Raw genomic sequence first — 14,701 nt, forward strand, 5'->3', positions numbered from 1 at the left:
TGGCATTTATTTTTTAAACTTTTAAGTATTTTTCAACATTTTTATGGTGAGGTATAACATATATACAAAAAATGCAATAAATTTCACACTACATTTTAATAAGTAATTATAGAACAAATTTCAAAGTATGGTATGGGTTACAGTTCCACTATTTTAAGTATTTCCTTCTAGTTGCTCTCATTCACTCTTATTATTTATTATTTTTTTATACATGGGCAGGCATCAGGAATCGAACCCAGGTCTCCGGCATGGCAGGCAAGAATTCTGCCTGCTGAGCCACTATGGCCTGCCCTCTCATGCACTCTTCTTGTTAACTTTTGAAAACATTTTTTATTGTGAAATATAACATATACACAAAAAAGCAATACATTTCAAAGTACATTTTACCAAGTAGTTATAGAACAGATTTCAAATCTGGTATGGGTTACAGTTCTCTAATTTCAGGTTTTTCCTTCTAGCTGCTCCAAGACACTGGTGACTAAAAAGATATCAATATAAAGATTCAGCAGTTATATTCATTTGTTAAACCCTAACTTCTCTGTTATAATTCCTCCTTCTTCTTTGATCATTCTCCCAGTCTTTAGGGGTATTTGGGTTATGCCCATTCTTCCTTTTTTTTCATGTTAAAAATGGGTATAGACAATATGGGGTAGGGGATGGAACTGGTTGATGTTCCTGGAGAGACTGGCATCTCTGGGTTTCAGGAGTTATCTGGCCTAGGAATTGTGGTAGTTAGATTCAGGTGTGAACTTGTCTAGGTGAAGGTGCCTAGTTGTGTTGCAGTGGACATGAGCCAATGGCACGTCAACCTCATCTGTTGTTGGTTACATCTGCAGTCAGCTAGGAGGTGTGCCTGTTGCAATGAATGATGTTTGATTTAATTGGCTGGTGCTTAAATGAGAGAGCTGAATGTAGCACAGCCTAAGCAGTTCAGCCCAGGCCTTTGGGATGCAGGAAGGAATTACCCTGGGGAAAGTTGTTGGAACCCAGAGGCCTGGAGAGAAGACCAGCAGAGATTGCCCTGTACCTTCCTAAAAGTAAGAAAGAACCTTAGATGAAAGTTAGCTGCCTTACCTCTGAAGAACTATGTGTCAACTAAATAGATCCCCTTTTAGCGAAAGTCAATCTGTCTCTGGTGTGTTGCATTCCAGCAGCTAGCAAACTAGAACAGATTTGGTACTGGAGAGTAAAGTGCTGCTGCTGTTTGCAAATACCACACATGTTGGAATGCTTTTTAAATGGATAAGGGGAAGATTTTGAAGAAACTGTGAAGAGAGTGATGGAGAAGTTCTGAACTGCTTGAAGAGACTATTGGTATAAATGGAACCACTGCCAATCTGAACAAAGGGGGACGCAAAAGGGAGAAATGGTAGTTTGCAGAGTGAGAACCATGGAAACTTGGGTCTGAAGCCAAGAAACCTTGGCCAGGAGAGTAGACCCATCCATACAGAGAGAGGGTGAGTTTACCCTGAAGGGGAAGGATGAATCTCCCACCTCGTTGCAGTGGAAGAGTCGTGCGGCCTCAGGCCTTGGAGAAGGAACAGCATGCTCCTCTGGGGACTGGGGAGAGCCTGGCTGCCACCACATGGAGGGGTTGAGCATGTGCCCTGGAAATGACAGAGAGCACAGGTGTGGCCCTGATGCTTGGAGAGGGTGGAACAGAGAAAAGGGTGGTCTCCTCAATATCCCCCAAGGTTGATTCAGAAAGAGGCAGGCCACTGCATAGGCCCTTGGAAACGGTGGGGCTGCCACTTTCTAAAGCTGAAGGATAAATGACTTTCAGACTTTGAAATTCGTTGGTGTTTGCCCTGCAGGTTTTACATCTGTGTCCCTTCCAATTTCTCCCTATGGAAATGAAAACCTGTATCCTTTGAATATCCTCCTTTGCATATTGGTACCAGATAATTTGTTTTGAGATTCATAGGTTAACAGCCAGAAAATAATTTTTTGGCCTTTGATCTTGTTTAAGGTGATGTGTGTAGTTGTCAAGTTGACAAGGGATGGACATGTGGTAGTTAGATTCAGGTGTCAACTTTGCTAGGTGAAGGTGCCTAGTTCTGTTGCAGTGGACATGAGCCAATGGCATGTGAACCTCATTTGTTGGAGGCATGCCTACTGCAGTAAATGATGTTTGATTTAATTGACTGGTGCTTAAATGAGAGAGCTCAACGTAGCACAGCTCAAGCAGCTCAGCATACCTCATCTCAGCACTCGCAGCTCAGCCCAGGCCTTTGGAGATACAGAAAGGAATCACCCTGGAGAAAGTTGTTGGAACCTAGAGGCCTGGAGAGAAGGCCAGCAGAGATCGCCCTGTGCCCTCCCACGTAAGAAAGAACCTCACTGGGAAGTTAACTGCCTTTCCTCTGAAGAACTATATGTCAACTAAATAAATCCCCTTTTATTGAAAGCCAATCTGTCTCTGGTGTGTTGCATTTCAGCATCTAGCAAACTAGAATAGGAACCATCTAAAGGTTTTTTAGATCTCTGAAAAGTAAACTCAGTGCATGCAACTGTTAGAATGTCAGAGTTCTGAGTGTTCTTTAGGGTTAAAAGGAATGATTTTGTTTGGGATTTGGCAAACTGTGGCAATTAGAATTATCTAACTGAAGCTTGCATAAGAGTAACCTCCAGAGTAGCCTCTCAACTCTATTCGAACTCTCTTAACCATTGATACCTTTTTTTTGATGTATTTATTTACCCCCTTTTGGTCAGGAGGGCATTGTTGATCCCACAGTGCCAGGGCCAGGCTCATCCCTGGGACTCATGTCCCATGTTGCCTGGAGACTCACACCCCTGGATGTTAAGTGTCATATTGAGGGGAGGGTAATGATTTTATTTGCGGAGTTGGGCTTAGAGAGAGAGAAAGGTCATTTCTGAGCATCAAAAGGGATTTTCTGGAGGAAATTCTTTAGCATAATTGTAGATAAGCTTTGCTACTCTGCTAAGTTTCATAAAAGCAAATCTCAATATCAAGGGCTTGGCCTATTAACTTGGGAGTCTAAAGGTTTTTTAAAACTTGCTCTTTGTAGGTTCATCCTTTTCTTTTTTGATTTCTGATTTTGCTGTAATATTAGAGAAACCTTTTCTAACAAAAATTAATTGCAATTGTCACCCATATTTTCTTTAGGTCTTTTTCTTTGGACTTTCCTCCTTCTCTCCCCCATCTCCATTCCTCCCTCCCCTCCTTCCTTCCATCTGTTTATCCATTTAGTTGTTTGGCTGGTTTCCTTTTCCTACTGAGGGAATCATTTTGCTATTTTGAAATCAACATTGTTGTGACTTTGGGGGGGGGGTTCTTTTCACGTTCTGTTAATGGTTTATGAAATTATAGTCTCTAGCAGAAGAGGCTCTCCAAATCAACATGTGCTATTCATTGAACCCCAGGCGTGAAGGCCTCCCAATAAGAATGGCTCAGAATAAGCTTTTGTGCTTATCATATAGCTTATTTAAAGTAGGCAAGCTCTTTCCCTGTCAGTTATTAATCCCTGAGACAACAGAACATTAACTGCTTTTATTTTAAAACAAATTAGATTTTTTTCTTTTAATACTGAGTAGTGTAAAGGAGAAAGTAAATAAAAATGACCTATAGTCTCATTATCCATATATCCCCTTTAGTATTTTTAATATGATTTTTAAAATTCATCCAGAATTTAGCTGGAATTTTTAGTGTGTAAAGTATAGATTAGACTAATTAATTTTTTCTGAATGGTTAGCCAATTTGCCTTACAGTATTTATTGAAAAAACTATTTTCTCTACTGATTCAGAGTCCCAAAATTATCTTATATTTAACTTTGAAATGCGCTTATATCTGTTTTTAGAGTATCTCTTCTTTATTGTAGATCATTGGATTCCTCTACCTCTGTACCACTGTTTTATTAATTTTAGGTAAAACATTGGGCCTTTCTAAAATTAGAACACAGGACATACCTCTGATTACTCCCAGTAATCTTCCATGTTTGTCTTTAAGTCTTTATATTTTCTTTCATTAGAATCTAAAGGGTTATTAACTTTATTGCTTGGTATTTTATGAATTTGGCTGCCATAATGGGATCTTTCCTTATATTTTCAACTAGGCCATTGCTGGCACATAGGAAAGCTATTGATTTTTGTACATTCATCTTGTATCCTGACACCTTACTGGATTCTTTTGGTGGAACTCTTCTGTGCATTCGTTTGTCTCTGCTGGGAAAAAAAAAAAAGCCTTTATTTCTCAGTTTGTTGTGAAAGCCTGCCCCTAACTGTTCAAAGACATTTTCCTCATATTTTGGGTAACAGTAGATTAAGGCTCTTGGACTAAAAAAGAATTAAGACTTTTTTACTTTTGGAGAAGACATAGAGTCTCAAATTGAGCTTGGTCACAGAAGTATCTTATCATGAAGAATAATGCAATGTCAGATTTTTTCCTTTAAGGTCAAGGTAAAATCTATCACTCAAGTGGACTTTCACTGTGACAGTATTGCTGAGCTGTCCACTTCCAGTGGAGGAGGATAATATCTCCTTAATGCTGTCAAGAACATACATCTTTCATGATACATTAGTACAGAAATCCGTTAGAGCAGAGTTCTAGAGCAGTAGGATGGTACTTTACTGATAATGTATCTAATCTACATTCCCTTGTGTAAAGTGTATTACTTTACCATGGCTACTATAATAAAATACTTCAGCATGGTTGGCTTAAACAATAGGAATTTTTTTGTCTCACAGTTTTGTAGGCTTGACCAAAATCAAGGTGCCAACGGATCATGCTTTCTCTGAAGTGTGTAGCGCTCTGGTGGTGGCTTGGCCACAATCCATAATTCAATCTCTGCCTCCATCACATGGCTCTTTCTTTCCCTGTCTGTCTTCTCCTGACAGTGTCCAAACTTCCACTGCTTATAAGGACTACAGTCATATTGGATTAAGGTCCACCCTAATTCAGTTTGGTCTCATCTTACACAACATTTTCAGAGGTCCTATATACAAATGATTCACATCTACAAGACCAGGCTTTAGGACTTGAATGTGTCTTTGTGGGGGACATGATTCAATCTGTAACAAAAATAAAGTCTTAAAATGTTGAAAATGAGTAGCTAAAAGAATTTTAATTTGAATTTTTTTAATCTAACTTTTGTTTTTGCCTGTAAATGACAAATAGAATTGAGTTTCAATTAAGGAAACTTTTAGATAATCAAAGGCAAGACTTGCAGTGTGAAGGGTATTGCCCAGGTTAGAAAGGCAATGTGGACGTGTCAAGAAGTGGGGGATATAGGAAAGAAGTATGGCTTCTTTATAGAGGGAAAGGAAATGTCTTCATATAGGTTATGGTGGTGAAGGTATGACTATTTACTTAGGTTGGATTGTATGATATGCAAATAAAAGTGTTGCTTGCTGGGCAGTGTGAACTCATGAACCTCACTGGATGGGGTGACCCTGTGAGACTCAATGGGTGGTCTGACCCCATGGACCTTACTGGGTGGTGTGAACACATTACCCTCATTGGACAGTATGACCCCATGAGCCTCAATGTGTGGCGAGAACCCATGAACCTCACTGAGTGATGAGAGCCTGTGAATCCCACTGGATTGTATGAAGTTGTGAACTTCACTGGGTTACATGACCCCGTGAAACTTAGTGGGTGGTCTGACACTGTGAACCTCATTGGGTGGTCTGACCCCATTAACCTCACTGGGCTTTCTGGCCCCATTAATCTCACTGAGTGTTCTGACCCCATGAGCCTCACTGGGTGGCATGACCAGGGAATAATGGTCTTTCTTTTTCTCTTTTAGACAAATTTCACAAGAAGATAAAAACTGGGAGGCCAATATCCAGGAGCTAGAAAAAAAGGTAATGCATTTTCTTTTCTCAAGATTTCTGATTCCCTTTTGGGGAAGAGGAGGACTCCTTTTCTTTACTTCACCTCAAGTTAAGATGGAAAATAATTTTCATTTTTCTTCCTTTGGTTGAACACAAGACATGGCTTATTTTTATGAATTAATGGGGAAAATATTTTTCCTAGACAAGGTAGGCCTATTTTGTCAGGAAATAGAAAAGTTAAATGGAAAATAATTTTCATTTTTCTTCCTTTGGTTGAACACAAGACATGGCTTATTTTTATGAATTAATGGGGAAAATATTTTTCCTAGACAAGGTAGGCCTATTTTGTCAGGAAATAGAAAAGTTAAAATGCTTACATTCCCTTTAAGGTACTACTTGGGCAAGCACTCGTGAGATGCTATAATATAGCTCTTAGATACCTGCTGTCCTCCCCATGTTCCTAGAAGGCAGGTCTGTGACCTTTTTGGAGAATGAGGGGATGGAGGCTGAGCCAGGTGAGGCTACCTGTGTGAGATCAAGATGTTTCAGGGGTATAATAAATGCAAACTAGGGTCCATAGTCAACAGTAACATGGTAATATGCTTCCACTGAATGTAACAAAGGCTTTATGCCAAAACTCAATGTCAAGAAGTGAGGGATAACGGAAAGAAGTATGGCTTCTTTGTGGGAGAAAAGAAAATGTTTTCATATAGATTATTGCGGCGAAGGTATGGCTATTTACTTAGACTGGTTTGTATGATGTGGAAATAAAACTTTAAAAATGAACACAGAAAACAAGTGCTAGACAAAAATGTGGAGAAAGAGATATACCTATTCACTGTTGGTAGGGAAGCTGAGAGGTGCAGCTCCTCCAGAGGGCAGTGTGGTGGTGGTTCCACAGGAGGCTAGGGGTGGGGTTGCCATATGATCCTGCAACCCAGTTGGTAGGTATATATACCTGGAGGATCTGAGTGCAGGGATGGGAATGGACCTCTGCACACTGGTGTTTAGGGGGGCCGTGTTCAAGATTTGCAAGATGGAGGTGACCTAAGAGTGCAAGAACTGAGGAATGGAAAGAGAAACTAAGTGTATACGTACAATGGACTACTGAGCAACCATGAGAAGGAATGAAGTTATGAGGCATGCAACTAGGTGAATGGATCTGAGGACAGTATGTTGAATGAAATGCCAGAAACAAAAAGACAAATATTATCATGCCTAACTCATATGGACTAACTCTAATATACAAACTCGGAGAACTGAGGTCAAGAACATCGGTTATCAAGTTAGGGCCTATTGTAAAAGGCCCTAAATTATAAACTCTTACAGAAGTCACTTATGTTCAGGAATTGTAAATATTATTTCTAAATTCTGAAATACTGAGCTATTTGTATGTAACTTGGTCATTCTCTGAAACTTCCGGTATTTATGTGACACCGGAGACTTAAGAGTTAGAGCACTGACACTCTAATGAAAGTCAGCATTACTCCATACAGCAACTGTTAAAAAAGTTTAAAAAGTGATCAGACTTCTACCAGAGATATCAATGAATCTGATCTGGATAGGAATAAGTAAATCACAATACAAGGTAAAAGATGATATGGTCCATATTTTAAAACTTCAACTTCTATGTGAGATTAAAGGGAGAAATATTTAGTTGGGGCAAAATTTATGTTTTGGGAAGCACATTATCTTAATTTAACTGATATGGTCAGTTTATTTGAACACCATAATTACATGTAATCTTGAATATGGTGTGAGGTCTTGGTGGTTTGTACAGGTTAGTGTGATGCTCTGATATATCCCAGAGTAATTTGGGCAGAGAAGAAGAAAGTACTTGCATAGTCCTCTTGGGGGACTGAGGAGAACAAAGGAAATATTCAACTTCCCCATCCTGGGGAATTCCTGATAGTCTCACAAGCAGTGGGGACAACCAATTCAATAGGCTGAGCCCTTGATCTTAAGGTTTGACCATATGAAACTTATTACTGCAAAGCAGACACTAATAATTATGCTAATACTTATAATTATGCTTAGGTCTCACACCCAGACAACCTCTTTTGTTGCTCAGATGTGGTCTCTCTCTCTCTAAGCCAACTTTGCAGGTGAACTCACTGCCCTCCCCTGCTACATGGACATGGCTCCCAGGGGTATAAATCTCCTGCAGTGTGGGACAGGACTTCCAGGTTCAGCCAGGACCCAGCATCATGGGATAGAGAAAGCCTTCTTGACCAAAAAGGGGATGAGAGAAATGAGACAAAATAAAATTTTGGTGACTGAGAGATTTCAAAGTCAAGAGGTTATCCTGGAATTTATTCTTATGCATTATATAGAAATCCCTTTTTAGTTGATGATGTATTAGAGTGGCTGTAAGGAAGTACCTGAAGCTGTTGAACTGTGTTCCTGTAGCCTTGATTCTTGAAGATGATTGTATAACTATATATCTTATACACTATACTGTGTGATTATGAAAACCTTGTGTTTGATGCTCCTTTTATCCAGGGTATCGACAGATGAGTTAAAAAATAAGGAAAAGAAATAAATATATAATAGGGGATAATAGGGGTTAATGAAAAATTAGATAGTTTGAAATACTAGTGGCCAATGAGAGGGTGAGTAAGGGGTATGGTATATATGAGTTTTTTTTCTTTTTCTGGAGTGATGCAAATGTTCTAAAAATGATCATGGTTATGATTACACAAGTATGTGATGATATTGTGAGCCATGGGCTGTATACTATAGATAGACTGTGTATAAAAATTTCTCAATAAAAATATTTTTTTAAAAAGATGCTTCAGGGGACAGAGATGGGATTTTTGCACCTTACATTGTATAGCTCTGACCTCTGTAAACAAACTTCATTTGGATTATTTTGCTTGTTGTTTTTATAGATGTAAAGGTTCTCAGCACACATGCAGACATATAGTGCCTGCTGCCCCCACCAAGAAAGCTCTGTGAAAGATATGCTATAAGTATTTATATCTGAGTGAAATTTCAAATTAAGATAGTTTCATTTTAGGGAGACATTGAAACTCTGCTTTCTAATTATGGAAGGGAAATTTTTTCCTGTTGCTGGGTAATGTGTTCTTTGGAGGGCTTGGGCTGTGCTGTCTCTCTCTTTCATTCTCTCTTATGTTAGGCATTCACTTTCTGGGCCCCCAGTTTATACAGACTCTCTCTTCCTAGATTCTCGTGTTTGGCCACGAGGGAGAGAAAAGCTACCGCCTGTATCTCTCCCTGTGTACCTAGGCAGAAGTAGAGCCAGAAACAAGGGGTTTGGTAATTTCCCGTTGTTGCATCTAAGAAATTCTCATTGTGATAGCCACAGATAGTAAAAAGGAGCAAATTTGACACATACCATAAAGAACACATAAACACAAACTTTGGGTCACTTCTGCTTAGAGCAACTGAGCGGTGCTGTGAAGTTCTATGACCCGCCTGTTCCTCTGTTTCCATCTTTGGCCTGGCAGTGGTGACACTCACTTTCTGTGGTTAGTGTGACTTCAAGGTCTCCTGCAGTGTCCCAACCAGTCCTGTGAGGATCTCATCCCTCACCTTGGAGCACTTCTGGCTTTCCCACCATGTCCTCTTTCTTCTAAATTCTCCACCACAGAATAATGCAGCAAAGAGGACTTCCTTAGAAGCAGAAAAGGGAAGTTGAGTGAGGTCTGGCTGAGCCATGAGCCTTTGCAGTGGGCCAGGGAGGAGGTAGATTCACTGACCCAACCAAGGGCAGCTCCTCAGGAGAGAAGAGAAACTGCAGAGTGTTGATGCCACAAAGAGAAATACCTTTGGATTTCTGATGTCAGAAACCAAAAAAAAAAAACAAAACAAAACCTACATACAAAGATAGATAGCCAGTGAAGCTCCAGTTAATAAAAGATGCTGCCTGGCTGGTCTTTTGCACAGACGGTGCACGGACAGCTATGGAAAACACAAAACGGGATATGTAGTCTTTGCCCCTTTGCCAAACCTACTAGGCCATCATTCTTCTCCCCAGACCCAGCCTGCAGGGCCCAGCAGCACCTGTTGGGGAGCTCTTAGGGGAAAGAGGCCTTGGCTCTCTTCTCACTTCCATGGTCCAGGCCCAAGGGAAGGAGAAACAGTAACTCTGGAGTCACTAAAGAGGCTGCAGGGAACAGCTTGCCTTCTGACCCCATCCCTGGTCCCCAGTGACGGGAGATTCCCATGCATTGACTTCAGAACTGCCTTCTCATGTCCTGTGAGATTTGCATGTAGTCATTCAGTAAGGACATTTTACAGGCTTCTGGTTATTATGAAAGAATGCCCACCTCATCCCCACCATGAGTACTGTTCTGCATACTAGGAAAGGGAAAACTAGATGAAAACTAAATGACCACACAAATATTTGTAGAATTCAAAATGTCTTGAGGGGCTGGGTCATTGGAGGTTATTTGTATTATCTAATGGCATTGGCAATATCTCACACAAAGCTGGGAATGGGACAACACTAACATTCTCCGGGTTATATATACAGATATTATTTGGGTGTTTTATAAAGGGCTTATACTGCATTTTAAATTTATTGCATTTAGTTTTCAAAAAGATTTTGAATGAGGTCATCTTGAGTCTACATTTTTCCTTTTAATAGATTAATTTATTATCTTTCAAGTTCAGGATTTTATATTTTCACTATAAGAAGAAATTTACAGTCCTGTGGGATAATGGCCACATGGCAGGCATCAGAAGATTATACCGGGTAAATCAGTTGTGCTTTTCTCTCTTACAGCATAGGATATCCGATGGGATTCTGCTCATTAAATGCTTGACGGTGTTGGGGTTTGTGATCTTCATGTTCTTTCTGAATTCGTTTGTTCCTGGCATTCATCTTGATCTTGGTGAGTGTAATCGTTTGTTGGCTTTTGTTGATGGGCTTTTCAATCAGTCTCATAATCTTGATGGGAAGGTTTCAAAGCACTTCTCCTGCCATTAACTCTGCTTGAGAGTGGCAAGGAGGCTTGTGAGGGCTGAAACAGACTGGGAAGAATTGATGGAAAGAGAGAAGCCTTCTGCGTTGCCTCCAGCTTTGTTTCATGGCCTTCCTGAGAAACAGAAAGACAGAGACCGGTGTCAAGAGAAGAGAGAGGCAGAGAAAGAGAAGAAAGAACAGAAATATGAAGGGGAAGGAAAGAGACAGAGACAGAGATAGAGGCAGAGGGAGGGCTAGAGAGAGAAAGAGAGATGGAGAGAGACAGAAAAGAGGGAGAGAGGAAGAAAAGAGACAGAGAGGGAAAGGAAAGAGAGAGAGTGAAAGAAATAAGAAAGAGATTAAGAGACTGAGAGAAATTAAGAGACAGAAAGAGAGAGAGGGAGAGGGAGAGAGCAAATGCATATTGTAGCCTTTGCAGACTTGAGTATAGGTATTCTGGCCCTCAGGGTTTAATTCTAGAAGGGATAGACAGTAGTTCTTTTCGACTATATTGTGGATAACCAGATCTTGAAACTGTTCCTCAAAGAGTATCCCCAGGAGAGCCAGGAAGTGCTGCAGTAATGCAGTGTGGTCGGTTCTTCCCTCTGTGAAGTTCAGTAGGATGCAACGAGAGATGTTCTTGAAAGGGTCTGAGGATCACCACCAGCTCCACACAGGGCCACTCTCCTATCCAGGCAGCACCCAGTTCTTCCAGCTTTTCCCATGGTCTCCAGACTGAGGTTCTCCCACCTCTCTATCACCAGAGCCCTGAGCTGAGGTGGGGTAGGGACAAGCACAGGCCTGTTTCTCCACCTCTCTCCAGACCATGGCCTTCGCTTCCTTCAGCATTCTGCCTCAGCCGTCTCTTGATTTCAGATTAAACCCATCAGATATTTTTCCAATCTCCAGTGCCCTTCATAGTTCCATTTCCATATATTTAAAAACTTGACTGAACAATTATGTATGCTTATTTATTTATACAATTATGTACTTATTTAAAGAAAACAAACAAAAATAACATTGAGGTGATATCAAGTACTATTTTCTTTAACCAAAGGTTTACTCATGATTTTCCTTCAAAATTGACCCCTGCTAAGATATTTAAAATGCCTAAAAAGGTAAGATCTATATTTACTGTAACCTTTGAAGACCATAAATGCCGTAGAACACAATGTCTGTTAACTTTGTAAAATAGATGGATAATGAGGGCAAACTTCAGTTATTTGCATCACATCATTGCTTCTTTGGTTTCTTGGCTCCTATTAAAAATCTTTATAAATCAGAGTTGCCCTTTTCTGTCATGTCACCTTCCTGTTCTTTTTGCTTGTAACACATGATGTGTATAATTTTGACTGGGTGTTCAGCTTTATACCATGTGTTCCCATGCTCTCAGAATTCATTTCCCTAAATAATCTCATATCCAATTTGCCAGGTGTCCTGTACTTGATTTAGAGAAGTTGGGAAGCTTCTACACAACTGAGAGTTATTCTACATAAAATCATGAAGTAATGAAGAATGCAAAAGCAAGAGTGTTAAAAATGCAATAAATTGTAATTGCGTTTGTGAATTACATCTAAAAATTATTATTGCAGTATAATTATTTTAACCACACTCCAGACATAAGGCAATTTAAATGTTATAAACCTTTAATCATGACAAGAATTTTAGGTGGTCACTACTGATAATTAAACAAGTAAAATTGTGCTAGTGTTTTCTTGACAGAGGAATTCCATTATAAAATTCGTTTGGGTATTCACAGATTATCTTGTTTCTTATTTTATATGAGATCCCACTTGAAATGAACACAGCAAATGTTTTTGAAACTAAACATATATGGGGTTTGTGTGTAATTTATTAGCATTTGCCAATAGTTTTGGTATTAAGAATAATACTTTTTAAATTTAAAGCTAGATTCTTAACTATTTGGGCTTTTAAAGAATCTTATGTTCTCTGATACTTTTCGTTTATGCTAGGAAGTATCTTTGTTTTTTTTTTACTGAGATCTCTTTTTGCCTGGTTGTTGCATCTGTTACTGGGGACTTATTTCTTGTCTGCTTTTAAATCTTGCATTGTTGTCAGGGTCTTGGTACAGTTGATTTTATATGGGACTCCTGTAATACATAATCCATATATATGCTAATTTATTCTGCTTGGGTAAGAATCAGGTCGACTTGCAGAAAATGTTTGATTCATGTATATTTTAAATGAAATACAGTTTCCTTAGAGTCACAGTAATTCTATTGCAGGGAACAGAAGCAAAATAGATGTAAGATCTTTCCAATGCTTCAGCCAGTAAAGGATGAGATCATTCATCATCTGTTTTGAATGTAACATGACACTTATGGGGACCATAACAGTGTGATGTCATATAACGCAAAGTGACATCATATAACAAAATGTGATGTCATTTGATACCATGTGATATCTAATGACACAAAACACAGCTCCGTAAATATCCTAACCTAAATACAGCATTGACTGTCATCCTTTTCTTTCTTCTTTTTGCATTATATATGTATTTTCTTCTTTCTTTTTACATTTTATATATATATAATAAGTGTGTATATATATATATATATATAATTTTTTTTTTTCATGGGCAGGCAAAGGGAATCGGTCCTGGGTCTCTGGCATGTCAGGTGAGAATTCTGCCACTGAACCACCGTCGCACCACCCTACATTATATTTTTTAACTTATCATATGGCAGAATTGACTTTTCTTTTTGACGTTAATGTTCTATGAATTTTGACATATGTATAGATTCTATAGATTCATGTAATCACCACTGCAATCAGAAATTACAGTTCCCTCACCCTCAAAAACCTCCCTCATGCTATCCATTTTTAGTCAACTCCCTCTGCCCTTAATTCTGGCAATGACTGATCTGTTTGTTCCCTACTGCTATAGATTTGTCTTTTTTAGAATGACATCTACATGGAATCAAACAGGATATAACTTTTTGAGACTTTTTAATCGGCTTTTCGTACAAAGCCCAATGCCTTTCGGATTCATCTGAGCTGTTGCCCATATCAGGAGTCTGTGTTTTTTTTTTACAGAGCAGTATTCCATGGTTTAGATGTACTGCAATTTGTTTATCCATTCACTCACTGAAAGACATTTGAGCTGTTTCCACTTGGGGGCAATTATGAATAGAGTTATTCCGAACACTCATATACAGGGCTTTGTGTGAGTGCAAGTTTTCCTTTCATCGTTATCTAGGAGTGGAACTTCTGGGTCACGAGGTGAGTGTATGCTTAATTTTATAAGAAACTGCAGCACTGTTTCCCACAGTGACTGCTCCATTTTGCACCCCCATAGCAGCATGTGGGAGCTCAAACTGCTTGGATCCTCGACAACCCTCCTATAATTAGGCTCCCCACCCCCAGACTTCCAAAGTAACTTGTACGTACAGAGTATGCATTTCATTCTACTTATGTGTTTATTTCTCTGTTCCTTGACACCCTCTCTACCAACCTCCTCCACCCTGCACCCCTTAGACTCGAGGGCACGGTCCATGTCTTCTACTTTTCCTTTCCTCAGTGTCTTTGTGTTAATGCCTGATGTGTTAGCAGCTACAAGACATGGGTTCATGGTATGCATGGACAAACTTCGTATTAATTCTTATGGATTCAAACTTAATTATGTCTATAATTTAAAATATGACTGACTCAGCCTGGGATATCCAGAGAGCAAAGCCTGAGGCAAAGACTTCTGGGTAGGCTCTTTGTTGGGGAGTGTGATCCTAGGGAGAAGGGTGAGATGGGGAAGCAGAGCAGGGAAGAGGGAGGGCCAACACAGGGTTGTGCCATCATCTGGGCCTCCTTTGTGGGCCACTGGACACTCCATCCCATAGGATGGTCTGAGAAGGATAAATGCAACCACAAGTGGTCTCTGGGGTAGAATGGAAGGCAGGGATGTTGACTCACTGGCTCCCATCCTTCCTGGTCAAAGGACACATTTGGTTTGTGAGTTCACT

At 39.7% G+C, this 14,701-nt stretch overlaps 1 protein-coding gene across 1 annotated transcript in view; it reads left to right on the forward strand.

Moving 5' to 3' along the window:
• OCA2 (OCA2 melanosomal transmembrane protein) overlaps nt 1-14,701 on the forward strand; it is a 366,025-nt gene that overhangs the window by 150,225 nt on the left and 201,099 nt on the right. The window contains exons 16-17 of the mRNA XM_077122323.1: nt 5,767-5,824; nt 10,545-10,653. Of these exons, the coding sequence (XP_076978438.1) occupies nt 5,767-5,824; nt 10,545-10,653 (167 nt within the window). The remainder of the gene's footprint in view (nt 1-5,766; nt 5,825-10,544; nt 10,654-14,701) is intronic.

This window comes from Tamandua tetradactyla, chromosome 12 (genome assembly GCF_023851605.1).
Source record: "Tamandua tetradactyla isolate mTamTet1 chromosome 12, mTamTet1.pri, whole genome shotgun sequence".
NCBI lineage: Eukaryota > Metazoa > Chordata > Mammalia > Pilosa > Myrmecophagidae > Tamandua > Tamandua tetradactyla.